Source organism: Stegodyphus dumicola, chromosome 9, assembly GCF_044657685.1.
Source record: "Stegodyphus dumicola isolate Sdum_Otavi_A_Nest chromosome 9, ASM4465768v1".
Classification (NCBI taxonomy): Eukaryota; Metazoa; Arthropoda; class Arachnida; order Araneae; family Eresidae; genus Stegodyphus; species Stegodyphus dumicola.
The window spans coordinates 132,727,706-132,750,605 of NC_140776.1; the positions used below are offsets into that span (position 1 = coordinate 132,727,706).

General features: G+C 31.6%; 2 protein-coding genes and 1 long non-coding RNA gene across 3 annotated transcripts in view; 2 read left to right on the forward strand and 1 right to left on the reverse strand.

The window, feature by feature from the left end:
* LOC118202951 (nose resistant to fluoxetine protein 6-like) overlaps positions 1–2,138 on the forward strand; it is a 186,466-nt gene extending 184,328 nt beyond the window's left edge. The window contains exon 15 of the mRNA XM_085824132.1: positions 197–2,138. Within this exon, the coding sequence (XP_085680258.1) occupies positions 197–490 (294 nt within the window). The 3' untranslated portion in view covers positions 491–2,138. The remainder of the gene's footprint in view (positions 1–196) is intronic.
* Positions 1–22,900, reverse strand: part of LOC146995490 (uncharacterized) — a 378,021-nt gene that overhangs the window by 110,078 nt on the left and 245,043 nt on the right. The window lies entirely within an intron of this gene.
* Positions 17,324–22,900, forward strand: part of LOC118205181 (nose resistant to fluoxetine protein 6-like) — an 89,984-nt gene continuing 84,407 nt past the window's right edge. Inside the window, exon 1 of the mRNA XM_085824131.1 lies at positions 17,324–18,644. Coding sequence (XP_085680257.1) covers positions 18,299–18,644 — 346 coding nt within the window. The 5' untranslated portion in view covers positions 17,324–18,298. The remainder of the gene's footprint in view (positions 18,645–22,900) is intronic.

Here is a 22,900-nt window from a genome sequence, read left to right on the forward strand (position 1 = left end):
TTTTTGTATCAAACAGCAGAATTAATTTTGAAACAACATTAAAAATCGTTAATTACATTTTCTTAATCTAAAATATTTCTTATTTAATGTAATATGGAATTTTGATTTCAATTTTTATCTTTTTCTTATTTATTTTTGAATTGGGGAGATATCTAAAAATCATAATAATATAATAGTATCTTCATATTTTTTCCAGGTTATCAACTATTTCGGCTACCTTATGACATCATTTCTCTTAGCCTACGTCTGTTACATATTTTTCCAAGTACCTTACATGTATATCGAATCTTTCATATGGAAGAAAACCAGTAATAGTGAGAGTCAAAATGAAAAAGCTGTGGAGAAGAATAAAAATAGTGAATGCAAGTTCAGTGACTCAAAAAATTTGACTTCGAAATCATTGAAAAGTTACATAGCCACGTTGTCATCATATTCAAGCAAGGGTGACTATACTTTACCTGGGCTACAAGTACATTCAGAAAAGTGTTAGGTTTGTAATAATTGTTAATTAATGAAGAGCACCTTCATTGACTACAAACACGTAGTTTTCTTCAAATTAATTGGATTGATTTAATGAAGAGCACATCCAAAAGTTTTAAAAGAAGTCACTTACTCATAAACAAATACATAAAATGTGATTTTACGAGAACTGCAAAAACGTAGAAAGGAGAACTAATGTATATAAAATATATATGGATTTTTAAGAAAATTGGTATTTAAAAATTTTCATACTATATTTTTGCAGCAATACATTTTTATTTTAGTAAATTGTTTTCTTAGCTTCTCTTGATGGCATAAAGATTATTGGAAAGAACTAATGAAGCAATGAAAGACAGGTAAAGAGATTTATTAAATGAATAATTACAAATGTTTTATTTACGTTTTTTAAGGCCTGTATTTTAATGACAAATGCCTTTTTCTTCTGCGTATTACTGCCCGTTTTTAGCCTGTTTACCTTTCTATAAGATTAAAACTTTAAAACAATGCTTTTATATTGAGATTCTTTGATAATTTTTATGAACTTCACCTCATTTTTATTAATCAAATGTACATTAATTTACAAATATAAGCACAGAAAATTCGTGTTTTAACTTTATAATTCAATCTATACATCGTCAGTTATTTTGCCAGTACTTTCGCAACATTTGAACTTTTATAAAAAAGTTCAGACTTTGTTTCCTACGCAGTTCTAAAACTCACATTCAAAACCATCGCATATCACTTGCCTTCGTTACATGTTTAGGTGAATAACATTGCTCATTCTTTTTCAAAGTACTTAAACGATTATAGTACTTTATTTGTAATTTATATAAGATAGCTTTTTTAACTCAATGTGTGAAATGATTCTTTTAAAGTTTATCATAATGATAATTTGTACTAAAGTAAACTTATCACATCATTTTTTTCTCTTAGTAGATTTCTCAGAATTCTCAAAACTTCCACATCATTTCCAACAGTTTAATCTGAGATAGCTGTTTAAAGAAACTGTTAACTGTTTAAAGAAAAGTATCAATATTATTCATTTCTTATTAAAATTTTGTTTTGAAATCTTTATGCATAACTTAATTTAAATTACATAAAAGAATATTTATATAAAATTTAACAAGCTTTGTACTAAGAAAGATCTTACAATTCCGCAAATGTTCTTAATAATTATGTGTAAGAATTAATTTATAATACACACTTTTTACAAGCTTTTATTGTTCGACGTAAGCTAATAGCGATAAACAGTTATTGCTTATTCTAAAACCTTCCTTAAATGTATGAAACGATTCTCTACACAAAATGAGCTTGCTTGATTTTTACAACTAAAGTTAAACATTTTCTTTTTGCTCGAAATTAAATTTCAAATCTCAGTCTATGGAGTATCATTCGGTAATTTTTACGTATGAAAAATTTAATATCATGTATAATATTATTTTATTACTTTCTGAAATATTTGTCATGTGAGAAAAATTTTAGGATTTTATTATGAAAAATATTATTAGCAAGTATATGTAGCTGTAGAACAGCAGTATTTCATATATCCTTATTTGTGATGTTTCATTGTCAAAAATAATTATCATATCATTTCATTTAATTGTACATATCATTTTTGTATTTACATGTGTGTAAACTGTATGAATAAATGTTTAGCAATAAATTCAGATTTTTCATCTTTTTAATTATTACACTGCCAAAAAGATAAGATTATTTATTATTATTTATCATATAATGCATCGCTAGAACATATCTTTTAACAAAATGTTTGAATTATGAGGTCTGCTTTCTTCATATTATGTACTTTCGTTTTAAAGTATACACCATTTTTTTCCAAATTTTTAAATCAAACTACATTATTCCAAATCAATATGCTTGAAATTGAAATTTTTCACAGAATTTCTGATAATATTATGGGTATCAAACTGACTGAAATTATAGTCAACATGTTTCATTCACCTAAGACTTCTTGACAATATAATAGAAGAAAAATGAAAAAAAATATACAAAAAATCAATAGAACTTAGGAAAGTTATAAAACTATTTAAAATTTTAGCTGCAAAACTATAATTTTCAAATTAAATAAAAAAATAATATAAAATTCAATTAAATTTGAAATAATAAAAAAATAATTTGAATAATAATGCATGCATGCATATTTGTCAAATAGAATAATAATTTAGTCTTTCCAAAAGCTTGCAGGTATAATCTAGAAAATTTAAAAACAATATCCTGAAAGTTCCTAAAATTATCTTATTTTTTTTATAAAAATCACCAGAATGTTAAATCACGAGAATTTGTTAAATACTATGTGTAAAACCATTTTCAGTTCCAATTTTGGTCACGGAAATAAAGTGTAAAATCTCTGATTAATTGAAACTGGACTTGGATCAGCGGAAGTCATTCATATTGAAAACAAGCTTAACTTTGTTTACATGTCAAAAAAAAAAATTATATCTTTTATCTTGAAACCAGCGTATTAGACTTATTCACACAGCATGCAAAAATGCAAAATTACGAGAAGGCAATTTTCTGCCTCCTTTACCTTAAACGTTAGCGTAAAAAATCAAAGAAAACTTTAAAATCTTCAGAGAATGCAAAAAATCTTCGAGCGAGACCTTTCTGTCTGTCTCATTCAAGCACTCAACTTAATGTTCTTGTAGTCACTGGTAATTTTAAAAGATATTATAACTGTCAAATGCCAAATATCACAAAGAAATGTTGTCTAAAATATTAATACAGTATAGCTTTTGCCTCACAAAAAATATAGAATCTGAATTCTACTACTAATATATTTGATTGTGAAAACAATTTTATTGTTAATGATTATTTTGAGAAAATTTAATTAGAATAGTTATTGGCAGTAAAATTATTTTTCTGCTAATGACTCTTAGGTACGAAAGGCTTCTGATAAAGTATTTTTATGCATAAAATGGCTTTTGAAGGAAAAGAAATTTATTAGTTAATGAAATTTTACTACTCAAAACATTTTGCATAATAAAGGTTTTACTTAAAATTTTCTCAATGAAGTATCTAAGCTTCCTGTTGTTAAAAATTAATGTTCGGAAAAGAGTTTAATCAAGCGCAAAATACTTGCCATCCTTTTTCAAAAATAAAATTTGGCCCACCAGCGGCCGAGGGGTAAGGTCGCTGAACACTGGTAGTTCGGTTCGAGGTTCGAATCCCGCGAACGGGCTGGCTGTATGGGCGTTTTCGTGGTTTTCTCCATGTGTAACGTGTATACGAGGCAGCTTTCCATAGAAAGTCCTCCACGAAGGCATCCCACCTTTTATTCAGATAGCCCTAGTGTGCTTTACCATAATTAAATACACCACTTCAAAAATAAAATGTAAGTAATCATTTATTTCAAATAATAAATTTAAAGCTCCGTATTCAGTTAGTAAAAAGTAAATTGCTAAAGGAAGGATGTTTAACAAAGTTCATTTATCTTAAAATCATAAAATATGCACACTTGAAATGTTGCAAGCAAACAGTTTCATTAAAGATATATAGCTGAAATTCTGCAAACAATACAATATCAGCTTCCTGGTGTATTTGCTTTTAAAACCTTTTATTATTACAGGAAAAAGAATATATAATCCATTTAACTATTTTCCAAATTTTTGTGATTTGCTGTATAGTAATGCTACATCCGATTTCCACAATTTAGTGTTAAAATAGTTTAGATTTCTATATTTAGATAGGCTATTTATATTTAATCGAGTGCATTTGAACGCAGACAATATACATAATTTTCGTAATATATTTTATCGTGAATGTTTCTGTAATGTCATAGTTTTAATTCTTATAATTTGCTGAGAGAATATTAATGAAAGGTGCGGCGTTTAACCCTTGCTGAGTTTCGCAACTGTAAAACGTAATTCTCCTTTTCTTCGTACGGCGCATCTCGTTTAACTTTTCAAAATACCGCGGCCTATATTCTACCTGCCACCTTAGAGGGCAACCTGCTTCCCCAGTGCCCTTGTTAATATTATGACTGCTGGCCCAAACTTGACCCGTTACATTAGAACTTATAATCCGTCTCGTTTAGACGAACTAAATGAAGTACACGCTCTAACTAAAGAAACTTGAAATACGGAATGTGACCAACATATAACGAATGTTTTCCTGTAAAAAGCAGTGATGTATGATAGTTTTATTTTAGTATGGAACAGCTTTAAATCATATAATGAGAAAGGTGCTGGTCACACTACTTTTATTAATTTTGTTAATTAGTTAACTATACATAGGGTGATAATTCTATCATTATTTGAATTTCAATGGATATTTTTAGGATTTTCTGAGATTTCGCGAAATTATTAAATTTCAGATGATTTGGTTCACTTGCTAACATGCGAGAAATTTTCGCATACCTGACTGAATGCATCCGTGGTTTAATTGGCAGCACGTCTGGCAAGCAATCCAAGGATCCGGATCCCGCCGAGATCATCACTAATTTTGCATTTTCTTCTATTTAAAAGCTTAATAGACGTTCTTAAATTTCAAAATCAGAACACCTTAGCCAGGATCCTATCTCCGACTATCCCGATTCTAGCGGGACGTGCTGGCAACTGCACCACTGATGCAAGCAATGAAGAAGGCCACAATTCCTTATAATATTGTCTAAGTTCCATTGTTAATGCTCAGTTATATTTCATATATATGGATTATTTTTAATATTTATATTAATGTAATTAATATGACAATGCTTCTCTAGAACATGGGCAAATGCGTAATGTTTTTCTTGAAATTACCAGCAAGTTTCTTCAGAGTCTGTCGTTATTTATCTTTGATCAATTTTTAAGTCTTCGAGCCTTTTAGAATGTGTCGAAGAAAGTGTATTCTTCAAAATAAGGATTGACCAGTATGCGAACTTCTTTCATATAAACATTTAGTAAGCAAAACCTGTAAAGGAAGGTTTGGTTGATTTCGGAGATTATAAAAATCTTGTTTTCCCATAGGCTACACAATGACGGAGCCCATTATGTAGCCTGAGGAAACGTCCATTCCGGCTCTGTACCTGAGGACAGTGCTGGCATGGAACAATATACTTTTCTAAATTTAAAATACATTACAAGTCAATGAACACTGTATTAAAGCAAAATTCATGTGTCAATGATTAACGTAATGACATTCACTTAATTAGAAACATAGACCATATGTAACGACTTTTGGTCTTTGTATGCTAAAGAAAATGCTGCTTTAGAGTCCTGCATTTTATTTGAAGAAATTAAATAATGAAAAATCTGCATAAATGTATATATATTTCTCGCATTGTGATAAAATAACGGTCCATAGAGCCATCGAATTTTAAATGACGTAATCTTACTGCGAATATGGGCATGTGGAAACCCAAATTTGAAATTTGGAATTTGTTTTATTATCGATTTCATATTTTGTAAACAACGTTGTACAGAAAAAACATTTTTATCTCCAGCGCGCGAGACTCTGTATCGGAAATTCTAAAGATATGCTCAATTTAAAACTATTTTGCGGTATTGCTCTTGAACTGAATTTTAAGTGCGAAGAACGTGATATTTAATAAATAAAGGTAACAAACAAAATGTTAAAAAACGCCCCTTTGGACGTAATTTAAAATCTGAAACCTTTCAGATTTTTTTTTCATTAAGGCAAAGAAAGCTAGGCTTATCTTCCTCAGCAGCCTTAACAACGCTGCCACCGATGGCTTAAATTCAGTAATCCTGAAAACCAAGCATGCCCAGTTTTTGTTAAAGCAACTATTTTCACATTTTCATTTCCCAAAATTGAATAAATGCTTTTATAATGTAAATAGGCGAATGCAGTTCATTTGTTGTAAAAACGAAGGAGGAAACTTTTGTCATTGCATTACTGAAGAGAGAATTCTCAAAAGTTCAATAAATTGTTAAAAAATTGTTAGACCACCTTAATGGAACGTTTGTAACGTTCTATGGGGTTTCAGTTTAAGCCAAAGAGTGCAAAATAAAGAGGTTGAGGTTTCAGATACACTGAACCATAATAAATAATTATAGGTCAGTGTGCTGATTATGCTGATTAACTTATAGTTTTAATGATTTAATACAGAAACTAGTGTTTAAACCATTAAGTAATTAGAAACCAATCTAATAAACCATTTAATCAAATGCAAATCCTACATGTAGAGTAGAAACTTACATATCTACTACTGACTAAAATTATTGTCATATTGGTTTGATATTCTTATTGCAATTTTTATTAAATTACTTTCAAATATTTCTTCACATAGGTTCATTCAAGAAAAACACTTGTATATGTTTTCCTTAGGGAACCTTATGTATTTCAACCAAAATAGTGCTTGTTATACACGAACATTTGTTATGAAACTCAATTTCCTGGGACACATTACGGGTTCAAATCTTGGCGAACGAGTTGGTAGCTTGAGTTTTCATGATTTCCCTTAAGTTTAACGTGAATAACATCCTGTTTCCCTTTAAAAACTGCAAGAAGAGTATCCATCTTTTCAAGCACTCCACCTTTTATGCAACAAGCCAAAAATTGTAATATAATCTAATCCTGCGATGCACAAAAAAAAAATAGACGCAATCGCTATCGCCACTAAACTCAAACGTACGCACAAAATATTTAATTTTCAGATTTTTTCTAAATCCAAATTGATATGTTAAAACAACTGACAAAAGTCAATTTTAACTTGAAATATTGAAATCTTTTGTCAGCGCCTTAAATTTCGAGAAATAAATCCATTTATTTCACCAAGCTTTTTCTGCAGTTGTATACTTTCACAAAAAAGTAAAGAAGGTTCGCAGAAGTACTATTGTGAATTTGCGAAGAAACATTAACTTCTAAGTGCATTTTATGTGTGCTATTCTCATTAGCATTTATAAAGTTTTTTTTTTTTAAAGAAAAGAAAAAAGATTAATTTGTTTTAATTCTTTCAATTCTTTCAGGAAAGTGCAATGTAAAACAAATTTAAAAAAATATTAATATTCGAACAAAATGAATAGAAGAAATGTGCCAGCTTTTTGAAGTGCATTGCCCTTCACTTTTCTGCATACTGCGTAGACTGTAAACAAGCAAAAAGGAATAGAAAAATGAAATAGTCTGCTAAAGCATTTCGTGCACAAATAAAGATTTCGTGTAAGCATTTTGCTGTTTCCGGGTACAAAATACTGAAACATATATCTGCCTGAAATGACTCTTAAGGTTTATAAAGCCCTTCATTTATCAAAAGCGTGTACAGCTCATATTATAAATGACTTTTGTTTTTATTTGTGCGGAACCTAATTATTTTAATCGTTAATCTCTGGCTGTACGTAGGCAGTCAGGTGACTTTTTGTCCCGTTTTCTATTAAAGTGGCACTAACTCAGAAGTTTTTACAAACCTTTTTATTGTAGCTTTAGCCTAACAATTTACACAGCTCGTGAAAGACCAGGTTTATCAGCTCGTGTAAGAGGGTCGTCACTGAATTAAGGGAACACAAAATTCAAAGTAAAACTTAAGAATTTAAAATGATATTCACAAAACAAAGTAAACCTTCAAATTATGACTCAAGCTTTTGACTCCCAAGTGCAAACACAGGTATTACAGACTAAAAGAAATTATTTAATTATTTCTAAATTTGGAATTATTAAAAATTATTTTAATTATTTAAATTTTTATTTGAAAAATTTGAATTATTTAAATGAGTTATTTAAATTTGACAAATATAAAACTAAAACTCTACTAAAATTTCAGAAACTCCCTAGGTCCTATAACTGTCAAACTTGCAGCATATCTGCTCTTCATTGTAGCTGTAAAATGTTATATCATTCAGTAACAGTACTGGTGATAAATTTTAATACTATATTTTCCATGGTTCTTCGATCATTTGACTTCACAAAATATTTAAAAATTAAAGCAGTTTTATGTTCTCTATATACCTGCCCGTTAATCACTTTGAAAGAGAAATATTGTTGGAAAAAGTGAAAAGAGTGATTAAAAGCAATTCAAATAAACATTACAAGAATTAGTTTCCACAAAATGCAATTCAACATTAAGCTAAAATTATTAATAATAGCAACTTTTATTGCTCAGTATTATAGTAGCTATGTAGAAGTCAAAACTCTTTGCTTTTACCTGTTATAATAAAATTAATGACTAAAATAATGTTCTTTGTATATTTCTTTACATATTTATTTCTCCGCGTTAATTAATACACCGATACTCTTGTCTAGAAGAAAACATAGATATTCTAAAAATGGACATTTGAGATTCTAATTAACGAAGTATAACACAAAATTTGCATATGTTTTCATTTTTGTTTTAGATGCTGCTACATTTACTTTTCACTTCTAAAATGCTGGCAACTATTCCAACAACAGAAAATACTGCTCAAATCTGTGGAGTCTTTAAATTACTAGAATGCTGTTTAATCACCCACATACCGTAAACAGATTGTCTACACATTTCAGTTCATCATGACATCCTCGTTATTTCACATTCGTTTCTCTTACTTTTTTCGTGTCCTTGGAATAGGTTATTTTTGAATCTGTGCATGAACAATGATAATCTGATATAATCTTACAGATTTCCTCGCTTTTACCTTTCTTAATTCATATTACGGAATTACCTTCAGCTATTTTTTCAGACAAATGAAACAACAAATATTTCATCAAGGATAATGTTGTTTCCTCTTCCACAAAACTCATACTTTTGTGTTTTGAATCACGAGTTACCACCAACTTCAGTTCTTGATTTAGAGTTGAGATTCACTCCATCAAAAATTAAAAGCTTCTACCAGAAGGTAAAACGTTTGTCATTTGTTCAAGCACCAGATTGAGAACAGTTTTAGAATGCAATTCACATTCCACGACATGAATAATCTAAACATGGATAACTGTAAAAGTTCAATTTACAACAATAGAATAGTATAGTAGAATAAAATTGTTACAAAATTGCGTTTCAGCTTTTAGATAAAAAAAAAATTTCCTAAAAAAGCTTAAAATTTACTGCTGCAATTTTTTAATAAAATTTTCTGAAACAATTACACACACATTATATACTATATATATGTATATACAGGTGTTTCAGCAAATCGGTTACAAACTTTCAGGAGAGATCGAATAACCTAGACGGTGGAAATTCACATAGACACAAAACACAAAATAGGAAGGACACGAAGTGACAAATCATATTTTATTATGCTTAGTACACCTGAAAACAACAAATAATAATAAAAGAAGACAACGATCGTCATTAAAGAAGGTGCTCTCATGTGGAAAGTTCTGCTGTTTTGGATGATAAATTTAAATGAAGCAGTACATAAACAAAAATCACATATACATGCATACATGCATGTATACACACATACATACACATAAACATACATGTAGTTCATAAAACAAAATTCATGGAATCACACAAGTACCATTTTGTCTACAACATTTTTCATCTCTTTAACAGCTGGAAGATTCCTTTTTAATTTTTTTTTTTTAGATTTATTCATGAAAATGTTCTTAAGGTGTTGTTTGACAGTCTCCGAAAAACGAACTCCAGGCAATTCAATGAAACTTTAGTGATCTGATGAAATTAAAATCCAAGCGGGCAAGGTCTAATGAATGTGAGGGTGACACAAAACATGCCAGCCATATTCAGTATGTTTTATCTGACATTCATCGAAATGTGGTATTAAGCATTGTCATAATGGAAGACAAAAACCTCAACAATTAAACAGTTCTGGGAGTTTTGCTTTAATTTCTGCTTTTTAAAACTGTCATTTCAGAACAACATTTTCCCGAATTTACAGTCTGATTTGGTGACAATTCACATTATACAATTCCTCTGTAGGCTGACTCATACAAAAATCTCCATCTCGAAGTAAAGGGTTTATTCTATGATCCTTTTCCTGTCACATTATTCTACAGTATCCATTTCCCATCTCCTGAAAATAAGCGTTTCAAGAAAGGAATTTCTTTTGTTTATTTTAACAGAGCATAACATGTCAAAACTCAAGCCAGCATATTCTGCTCTGTTAAAATATGGGATACCCATATATGGTAGCAACTTGTACCTAGACATTTTGAAATAATCATACACTGGAAGTTTTTAAATATTTCGTCTGATGTATAGCTTCTGAACAGTAGCAATAAGTTCTTCTAATAGGTCTTTGTTTACAGATGATGGTGATCTAGAGCAGGCAAAATCTTCAAGCCATATATTATCAGATTTCTCACACCCTTTTTGAATTTTGTCATCTGAAATAAATTTCATGAATAGTCCGACTCACATTTAAATAAAATAGCATAATATGACGAAAATGAACTTCTGGGTTCTCCATTCATTGCACTTCACGGAAACAAACATTATAGTACAGTACATGCTAGAATTACACATAGTGAGTAGAAAAGACCATATTTAAACTCTTGCTTCGATTAAGGTCACTCCGTATTAGCTCCAATAAAATAATTAGAAGAAAACGCACTTTGATTTGAAAAACCGCCGAACATTCCAGATGCGCCAATCTATTCTTAAAATTTCATATAACATATATATAAAGCAAGCGATTAAAAAATAAAGCATAGTGTCATTTATACCTTGGAAAATGCTAAGAACTTAAATAATTAATAATAAAATAAAATGCATAGACTATATATCAAACAAATGTGGCAATCGAATGTGAACGCAAATCCATAAAATAATGCGGAGTAGAAACTCGGTACAAAACCTGAAACAGAAATGCAGAGATATTTAAAGGGAAATTAAAGAACCAAAATTCAAGCTTGAGAACTAACCACTTTGAAAAGCAACACTTCAAATATAATAAATTAAACATAAAACAGAGGGATCTACGATAAATTATAACAAATCTAACTTGTAAAATACAGAAGAAAAAAAAATTGAAGAATATTCAATTAAATACATACATATATATATATACAAATATAAATGCATGTATATATATATATATATATGTATAAAATGTAAGGCGTAAATAATAACAACTAAACAGGGGGGAAATTCAGCCAAAAAATTACATAAAGTAATCGTATTGCAATTGCTCAAATTATAAAAAAGATATTAATTGTGTTAAAATGATAAAAAATTGTAAAAATCAAAATGAGGTTGTCAGTGTAAAACAAATGGCAAAAAACTTTTAATAAAGGAAGAAATGAAGTGGAAAAAATAGATATGGATAAGCTTATAAAGTACTTCTTCCGCCTTCTTAACATGCCTTCATGGTGTAATGGCCAGCACACTCAGCGCGTAATCGAGAGATCCGTGGTTGGAGTCCCGGCAAAAGCACTGCTTATTTTTCATGTCTCCAGCTTTAAAAAAAAATACCTAATGTTTCTTCTACAAGCTGCATTATCACTCTTTAACTTTTACTTTGTCAAGAGGAGGTCAGCCACTGGCTGAGAACACCTCTTCACCAGCAGATGCTTTTCTCTGTTATATACGCTCAAAATTATCCAAGGTAATAAATTAATAAATAAAAATTTGAGCACCTCCGAAAACTGAATGTGCCTCCTCTACAAAAAAGTTCTTTTAAGTTTTTTTCTTTTTTTTTTAAATGCGTGATGCTTAAGTGAGATTATGTTTAAGTGAAAATTTCTTTAAGACTGTACAGACATAAAACAGAGGGATCTACGATAAATTATACAAAATAATTTATCGTATATGAAAGGTATAAACAATCTGGAACTCTGTATGCAATCGTATCACACAAATTACAATCGTAACTTTTACAATCATAATTTTTTAATTACAATCGTAATTTTTTAATCGCGCAGAGGAACAATAAATATGTTGCTTTAATAATAACATCATAATTATGATACACGAAATCTTCGTAATCCTGTGAATATATAGAAAGTGAGCTACGATCATAGACTTCAATATAAAGTGAAACTAAATTTTCCATATTTTTAAATCTGCATTCCAAGTAGCACTGTGGGCAGGAGAATTAAAACTGAACTTGCGTAATCGAATTTCGCTTTAAAATGAAGCTATCAATAAATTCAGTAAACGTGAGACTGAATATTTCTAGTATTCGTTAAAGTAACTTCTATTTTCACTTACGCCTTTTTCAAGAGTTGATGTACAGATTTTATAATGTAAACAGCGGAATACAATTCGTTTGTATGCAGTTCATTCTGGAAAGCCGAGAAGGTATGTATGGAAAACCTAGAGGGAAAATTTCCATCATGGAGTATCATTAGGTATCATTTTTCATACATGTATTATAGAAATAAAAATATTTAGAGCTCTAAAAGATTAATTTGAAAAGGAACGTATCAGTAAAAACGAAAACTTAAAAAAAAATTCAATAAATTATATTAAAATAAAGACAAAAAGAAACCGATCAGTCAACCACAAAAGAATTTTTACCACTCTTTGGGGAAAGACGAAATTCTGCCATCCAGGAGTGTGAGAGAAACGTTATCAAGGGTCACTTATGGATTTGAACCGCAAAAAACATTTTATACTTTTTTTTAAATTACAGATACGTATTTTTCTTTGTATTGTTTAAATAACAAGAAATAATTTTAAATGAAAATTTTTAAGATTATTCTATTCTAAGTATGTTTATAAATAACTAAATATATTATCGAATTATATATGTAAGAAAAGGGCAGAAATGTAACATCTTTGCTCATGAGTTATCTGAAAAAGGTGCTGTCCTATTCGGATAAAAGCAGTTAAAGGACGCATAAAACAAGTTTAAAGCAGAACCCTTATTTACTTTTAGTTTTAAAAACAAAACATAACTATATCGCATTCATTATTTTCAGCTCATATTAGCAGAGCTATAATAATATTAGCAGAGCTATAATAATAGCTTTTCGTAAACATAGATAGGCTTTCAGTAGTTATGTAATTAATTCCCCTTTGTTCTTAAAAGGCCATCAATGGTCATGTGACTAAAGCGGCGAATTACCAGTAGCTCATTACCTTCTATTACATTGGAGTCATTATCATACGCAACAGATGTCCGTCATGTTCAAATACTAAGTAGTTAAAATCAATGATATATAGTTAGTTATTCGAAGTAGATTGGGACAGTTACACAACACATCCTTGCCACTGCTCTGCTAAGGACTGGATTCTTTAGCGGAAGGAATCAGAAGTATTTGATAGGAAGAATTTGTCAGATATGCACTAGTTGTTAAAGAAGTTTTTTTGTAGCTATGAAGCGGTCAAGATGAATAAATAATCAGGGAAAACTAGCTTATAGAAATTTAGCTGTTATGAAATATTTCGCACTATATTTGACCAAGAATCTTTGCATCATACATGGGTGAGCATTGTCGTGAAGGCAAATTGGCCACTGCTGGATTGCTTGGAGATAAACAGATGGCATACTTCATGCAGTTCAGCACCATAACGATACGTTGGTATAATTTCATCTCAATTGAAGAAGGAGAGATGGAGCTTTCCTGTCATAACAACGCATGAATACTAGACAAGTAGTTATATCTTTTGCTAGCGTAAACGTAGTTTAGGACAGAATTTTGGTCATTGTTCATAAACGTCTTATTGTGGTATATGTATAGAACTTCTTTATTGAATGGTGCAGTTACATGATGGCGTGCTTTAGTGACCACTATTAACTCATATCTTCTTCAGATTATCACTGACAAAGAGATGCCAAACAACGGTGGTACAGCGTACTCTAAGCTTGTCTTCAGCACCTGCCGTGAATTAGCTTCAATGGTATTCTTCAAGAGCACATCTAAAAACTAATGTCCCTCGATGGCCATCAGATGCATAGCTACAGCTGTATCACAGCACAACCTTTTATGTACTGCTGGCGTATGATATGTCATTAGCTATATTTGTGCCAAATCAATGCTAGGGTTTTGAGCTGTAAGTCATGTAGAATGACCCAATTTAAGTTAATAAAAGAAACTGCATCACAATGGTATGTTCTTCATTGTTCTGTTTTATTACCTTGTGTTCAAAACCATCAACACTTACTGACGACTGAGATATCCTAGTCGTATTTGCGGCCTTGTAATGGCGTTGTAACATAGCATACACTGAATACCAATAAGTATTTGGACACCTATGCAAATGACGATATCTGCGGTCCCAAGGTACGCCACGGACTCCGCCAATATATATCGTGTAGGACACAGCATCGGCTTTAGTCTCATGCAAGATGCCTCGCAGTTCGGAACTCTCTGATTTCCAGAAAGGTATAATTATCGGGTATCACAAATGTGACCGATTCTTAAGGGACATATCTAGCGATCTGAAGTACCCAATATCGACAGTGGCCTATGCGATTAAGAAGTGGAAGGTGGAGCTGTGATTGTCAGAATGTGCCCCGAGTCGGCAGACCAACGAAACTGGGAGATAGAAACCGACGAGTGCTGTCCAGAGAAATTCGGAAGAACCGCACCCAACCGATGGTCCTCATCCGCGAGGAGTTTCAACAGGCATCCGGGAGTATTGTTTCAATGAATACCATCCGTAAGGAAGCACATCTGCTTGGTTTTCATGGTCGTGCTGCGGCCCATAAGCCTTTGATCACAAAGTCCAACCGCGCTGCTCGGTTAATGTGGTGCAAAGCCCATCGAAATTGGACCGTAGATCAGTGGAAACGGGTTCTTTGGAGTTACGAATCAAGGTTCACCCTTTACCGTTCGGATGGCAGGGTCTAGGTCTGGCGTCTACCTGGAGAACGTCTCCTGCCAGAATGCATTGTGCCAACAGTCAAGTTCGGCGAAGGTGGAATTATGGTCTGGGGGTGTTTCTCCTGGTATGGGTCTCTTGGTCCCCACTCATGGTAAGCTCAACTGCGATGCTTACTGCGCTATTTTGGATGACAATGTGCTTCCTACGTTGTGGCAGTTTTACGGGTTGGACCCCTGTTACTTTCAGGACGACAATGCCAGTTGTCATGTTTCGACGTTAACCAAGGCTTGGTATGGTGCCAATGGAGTTCATCGAATGGACTGGCCTGCCCAGAGTCCAGACCTGAACCCTATCGAGAACCTCTGGGATGAGTTGCATCGCCGAATTCAGGGGTGCACTACCCTTGCAAAATCGGTGAAGGAACTTTTATGTCTTCTCCAAGCCGAGTGGAAGTGAATACCACTAGCTGTCATACAAACACTTGTAGAAAGTATGCCAAGGAGGGTCTACGCTGTAAATACCTCTCGTGGAGGCTCTACCAACTATTTATTTTGAATAAAGTTAGTTTTTCTTTTCTATCACAGGTGTCCAAATACTTATTGATAGTCAGTGTATATGAATTCAGGGGACCAGTGTTCCCCGACTGGAAGCTATCCACTATACCACCATGTGGATATATCAATCTCACCAATCAAATGTGTTCGAGCGCGTTGACTGAAAGAAGGCGTTTTCTGATGTGTAGCATAAGTGAGGGCCAATCCACTACAGAAAGAAAATTATCCTTTCCTCGGAAGCAGATAATAGCTGTAAAAGGGATTGTTGAATCAATTACTGTTTCATAATAAATTTAAAGGAAGCACATTTGTTTGCTTTGCAGTAAACCAATTGCAAATATGTACTAGAGTTTTATAACCTGTTTCTACAAGTAATTTTTATTAAATGCAAAGGAAAATTTGCTATATCTAAGCATACTCAATCGAAATATCGCATTATGCTAACTTTATAAATCTGTTCTAAAATAAAATGCAATAATAAGCATTTGATTACATTCAAATCATCTTACAATCTTTTTTAATAATAGATTTTAAAAACTGCATTGTAATTAGCCAGCAGTCACCGATCATCCATCTGAGGGAAACTCTGCCGAAATTTTGTGTAACATTTACTAGTCCGTTAAATAATTAAGTTCCTTAGTAAGAAAATTTTATAAAAATCAATTAAATTTATTATTTTTCGAAATTGCAGCAACAACGGGATAATTTCAATCATTACAACAACAGAGCTCATAAGTTAAGATACTGACTCGTAAATGCATTAGGCCAAAAAAATTAAAAACAAAGTACAACATTAAAACTAAGTAATGTACAATGTTATTTTTTATAAATAAATGTTTTCATTCATTTTCGACTGTTCAGCAATTTCGGATACAAAGATCCCCCAAAGGAACGAATGAAATTTAAAATTTAAAATACAATTTGTCTGTTAATATTTAACACTTGATATTACGTGTAACGCAAATGCATTGTATGTGAAAATTAAATGGAAAAGTATTGGAAAAAGGGGAAATATAAAAAAACTATGTAACATCTTACATTTTAATAGGTATCTTTCCGTCCAACTAAGTGGTAATAGAAAGAAAAAGTATTAAAATAAGAACAAAAGAAGATTTTATTTGAGATCGGATATTTGATTTAGCAGTTCTATTCAAAAATTTACTCCGTGGTTTTGCGATTTCTTTTGTGGTTTATTTGTTACAAAACGAGAAGCTATCTGAACTCGAATACGAACAAATCTAAAATAAGGGACAGACTTTGCACATGATGGACATATCATCTTATTGCCACTAAGCTGTAGGCTTTTAAAACAATTCTTTTCTGATTTAACAAAATATCAGACACTTTCAAGTGATAACTGAAAACGTAAAATTATCCTCTATATTTTCGAATTATTTCTGCACATAACTATGTAAAGTAATCATTATGTTATCAAAGAAAGCGTCAGACAACGTTTTCTACAGGTGCAACTCGAAGTTCGACAATAGAAAGATTCTCAGTGATGTAACAATGTTCCAAAACACTGTTTTCATATTGCAGAGTTCATTTCGAAGATCAAGGCCTTCTGAGCAATGAAAGAAAGCGTAGAAAAATTAGCACACGACCTGTAATGTTAACGGAAGTGACGATTTAAATGATGTCACAAAATAAAAGCAGCGAAAGTTCCCTCATAATTGAGGCAGGTCGCCGGAGAAACGGCAACACAAATCAGTGAAAGGATTCAACCAAATCTAACCTCACGTGTTTGAAGGTAATGTCATTGGAAGCGTGCTTTCTGCGCTATTAAAACGGTCTTTCTGATGCATCTGAATTGAAGTGCTGCTATTTAGAATTTCCATTTCCGAATGTAGTGTGGGTCTCCATTCTGCTGGTCGATAACATCTTATCCATTTGATTTTGGGAATATTTGTATTTACCTCTTTTCGAAACCCAAACTTCAACTTCACACGAAAGTTTGAAGGGGATAATGAGATAAGTGAAATACAGTTTTTATTTAGTTGACTTAATTTATCTAAACAGCCACCTTAATAGTTTCGTACAATAAACGAATTTTAATGTTTTCTGGAAAACAATCTGTAAATTTAATAGGAAAAATGTAATATTTTTTTTTTTATTTCCCACTTTACATTTCATGTACGAATAGTAATTTTTGATCAATAATTACTTTTTGTCAAATTTCGTTTTTTGATGAAGATTTAAAAGTTTATAAATTTAAAAGTTATAGTTTGATAAAATATTGAATATTTTTCATCATTTATACTTATCTTATTTAATATTCATTCTTATTCAGCTTTTCCAAATTTATCATCTCAAAAGTATTGCCAATGTTAAGAGAAAAGTTAATGATATTTTAAATAAAAATTACTACTTTTGTGTTCAATGTTACGCCAAATAAGGCATAATTCTTTTTGCCCTCTAGATTTATGGATATATCTTTTGTATAACATATTTATTTTTTAAAACGTTTAGTTGGAATAAAACTTTCCAAGAATTAAGTATTCGTTTAGCTTATAGAAGACATTTTCGTAAATCTGACTTTCGTACTCATCAGTGTAGTGCTGCTTTATTTCAATCTTGAAACAAAAATCGAGAAAGAAATCAGTCTCAGATTTAAGAGACTTAATTTCCTTCAAATCTAATCATTTTTGTGTGATTCTGTATTAAACTCATGCATATGAAAATGAAATCGAACTCAGTTTTGATCTGGTTCTTTATAATTCTTATGCATACCGGTGTTCATGAAATAGTGTCTGTTGAAACTGAAGGTCATGAAACTTCTCACAATGAGGCAAACTACCAGGACAGTAATAATGATAATAATACGAAAGAAGGTACTGAAGTAACGCTGAAAGAAGTGGAAAACAACTTGAAAAATGTCATCAGGACGATGCTAAGACAAGTTTTTCCAATATTCTTTGATCTCGGACTCGAGTCAACAGCTTCGACGTCATGCCTAATTGATCTCGCCAATTTTTACTTTGGTATCAAGAGACTGGAACCTTGGGCTTTTAAGAGTAAGTTATATTAGTTTAACTTTAAATCATATCATTATGACATTTATTAAAATATATGTTAAACATATAATTACACGAGTTTTGTAAAACACTGAGAGGCATTAATCATGTATAAAGATTGAAACGTTGGAACTGAATAATTTTTTTAAACTTTTTCAACATTAATTGGATTTTGAACAGTTCAAATCTTAAAAAGAAGATATTTCTTTCTTAGGATTTTGAATGAAGTGAAATACATAAATTTTGAAGTAACTGGTGTATAAATAAACAAATTCAAAGTAAATTCAATAACTTACAAATTTTGAAAATAGTACCATTTATAGAATAAAATTTAGTGAAATTTGGTAACATTTTCAAATAAAAATTATCTTTCCTATTATAAGTTAAAAGATTACGTTCTGCCATTTCTTTCGATGATGTATTTTCTTAGCGAAGAAGATCTGAAATATTACTATAGAACAGTAAATTAAACAGGTTAAAATTTTCAAATGAGCACTCATACAAAACGATTTTTAAATGCTTCTTAGGAAAACCCCTAATATATTTTTTTTAAATCGAACAGAAATAGCTAAGATGCTAAAAAGGTAGTTAAACATTTAGTTTTTTAATTAAATAATTATATTTTCTATTTTAATAATTCGATTTAATGTACTCATCATTTATTTAAATAATTTCAAAATGTGTTCAAATACATAAAATTTTTAAATATTTTGTTACACACTCAGCTGAATTTGTAAACTGCCTTAAGTAAACGTTATATTTTTACTAGTTTTTGGCTCCCATACCAAAAACACTGATCTGAGTTTTTTAATTTTTACATGTAAAGGATTTTTTAATGTATAGCTCTATGTTAAAATCATTTTTTCTTATTGAATGTAAATGAATTACATTCTAAACATCCTAATGTTACGTTTCTTAAGTTTTAAAATGTTTAATTTTTAAAAGCAGTTTTTTTTAGAACTAGGAAATTACATATTCACGATTTTGGCCTGGTGCTATGGGTATATTACCCGTTATGAAATTAGACTTATTACACTGAAATTACACTGAATTGCCATTATAAATTAGTAATCTCTCTGTTGTTCATTTTTACATATTTTATTGTATTAATATACTAATACCAATGATATGCTAACATTACTTTAAATACTTCAAATACTATTACTATTATAATTTCTGCTGATAACTTTTCATATTGCTGACGACCTTTATTTTTATGCTGTAGGTTGTTCTTTATAATCTGTGGGAAAAACGTTTTCAATCATACCTGATTGAAATTCGTATTGTCACAAATCTGAGGATTTATACATTAATTAAAGACAGGTTTTCAGTACCTAAATGTTCATATTACATATAGTTCTCTACCTTATATGAATCTAGATTAAACTTTCGTGCGACTCGAAATGATTGCGTATGTTTTATCTTTTGAGTAATATATAATACAAAATGTTTTTAAAACTTCTGATTTTGATTTAGAAGTATCATTCTTCAAATAAAAAATGTGCAATCTATTAAAAATAATTTCCTAATAAAAGTCATAAACTTGTGAAATTATAACACCTTTATAAAAGGTGATAAAATAACCTACCGTTTTGCTGGATACACATTTACACGAAGACAGATAGCGATAGGTTATTAGTTTTTCAAAAGAATTTATTCGGATGTCATTCAGAATTCTTTATAATACTATACTAGAGGTTGACTGCCTGAATTTGTTATCGTATGTTATTATATGGTACGTTATTGTATATTATGCTTTCGGCGAAACATTTTCGGCCTGAATGAGGCGGAAACATGTCCTCAAATACAGTCAATTGTGGCAAAATTTCTAAAGCATTATACTTGAAGTGTGATATATTGTGCAGTCTTATTTTCCCAAATAATAACATTCGTCTTCATCGAGCATAGCTATAATGTCTGCACAAAAACTGAAGTAATAGTTTTTTTTCGTATATCACCGAATTCGAAGTTTAGAAATGTTATCCAACACTCCGACATTCTCACTCTAAAATGAAGCACCATAAATTTTCCTAAGTCTTACTTGATCACTGAAGAAAATATTGTTGAGCAGGTGAATTACATTGCCCTATAGAAATCGCTTAAGTTACTTAGAACTATGTGATAGGCATTTCTAAGGTCTTTCCCTAAAGTACAATATTCTTTCACGAATCAAAAATCTCTATGAACAAGTCGCAATATGGAATGTGTGTGGGCAAATTCCAAATGAAAAATGTCGTATGGCTAATGATGTAGAGGTTGCTCATCTTAGAATGCAAAATGAATACGTTATGAGTTATTTAACTTCGAATTTTTTTGTAGAAACAAAACAAATAATTCAAAGTGACTTTAACAAACTCTCTATTTACCCTATGAAGAATTTACACGCGAATGCGAAGAACAACCAGTTAAAAAATTACATTCCCTCCAAGTGACCAAGGTCTTGAAAAACTTAAGTTCCCGAAGTGCCCAAAGTGGCACTTCCTTCACAATAAGCAAAAATGTAATCCTCTTTTACCTTGATCCTTTTCTTCCAGTATGCATCCAACTCGAAATTAGGGCCGTCGGGAGCTGGCAGAATTTTGCACGTGATAACGAATAGGAAAATTCTCCTTCTAGGTGGAATTTTACGCCGTTACTCCAAGGAGAGTTAAAGCTAATAAAAGAATTCTGAAAATCAGAATAGATTTCCGGCTCAATACTATTAGCCGAACCGAAAGGAATACCTGAGAGGTAACTGCACAGAATTTTATCATGGACTAAATAAAAATGTATTTCCTTTTTTTTATAATTATCTTTTTTTGGCGGGCACTAGCCATTTTAGGCTTTAGCCACTACTAAAGCCGAAAGCGGTGGTCATTTTATTATGGAGGCAACTTAACATGCGGCTACCATTACCTCCTATGACGGAATAGACACCGACAAAAGCTTTACTTCAGATTATTCTGTTCATTCTGACTTGAGCAGTTTGTTTCGAACATATGCGATTATAGAAAGTGTTTTTAATTTATTGTGACCTGGACATAACATTAACGTAAGTTGTAAAATACTTACCGTATTTGGCGGCATATAAGACTCACTTTTTTTCCTAAATTTGGTCTCAAAAAAGTTACCTGCGTCTTATACGTGAAGCTAATTGCATTCAATAATTGTTTATTTGGCTTTTACGAAACGTTAAGAACTAAAAGAAACCACGCTATTGAAACTTTTTTTCTTTGTTTGTGGCCGTCTAAATAAGGGTGCGTCTTATATGCCAGTGCGTCTTATATGCCGGCAAATACGGTGAGTGAGTGAGTGAGTGCACCGCTATGATGGCTTCCGACCACGGACATGAACCAAACGGAATTATATACCATCACGGCGGGAAAGACTCCAGAGTAACAAGGTTGAATATTATAAACTAATAATAGTTTTTACATATTGTTAACTGCAAGGCACTAAGCGTTATTCTGGTTATCTGCTTTAAGTTCTGAACTTTTGAAACATTATAATATTATCCACGGTAGTTTCTGCTTAGGCAGTGTTCTGAGATTTTCTCTATTTTATCAAGGGCTATTCTGTTTTTGAGTGTGTTAGTCGTCCACATTGCCCAGGCACAGTCCGCTGGTTTCTTCAAGTGCCAGGTTCTTGTATGTACACAATGGAAGTAATAATGGTCCGTGTCGCCTTCCTCTCCGCATTCGCAGAAAGGAGTATCCCTAAGTCTGAATCTGTTCAGGTATACTGGGAATGGTCCATGACCTGTCAAGAACTGTGTTAGGCTAGCACAGTGGGTCTTTATTTCCATGTTAACTTTTGGCAGTAAGCGAAATGTCCTTCGTCCTACCTCTGCCTCTGTCCATCTACTTTGCCAATTTTGTAGAAGACTTGTCAAAGTTGTTCGCTTAATATGAGACCAAGGAAGTTTAGTTAGTCTTTCTAATATATCCGTACAGTTGGCTGCCTGCTTGGCCAGTAGGTCAGCGGCTTCATTGCCTTGAATCCCTGTGTAAGCGGGAACCCATTTTAAAGTGGGTCTTTGCGAAATAGGCATTGTCAGAAGCTGTTTCTGAATTCTGTATACCAATGGACTCCGGCTGTTTTGACTTGCGATAGCCGTCAGACTTGATGCCGAATCACTGAGTATGGAGAATTTCTCCTGTTGACATGTGTTCGCATATCTAATTGCAGCACTGATAGCTAGAAGCTCTGCTTGGTATACCGAGTTATTCAAGCCTAATTTCCTTTTCCACTCGAATGTTACAACTCCATTTTCTAGT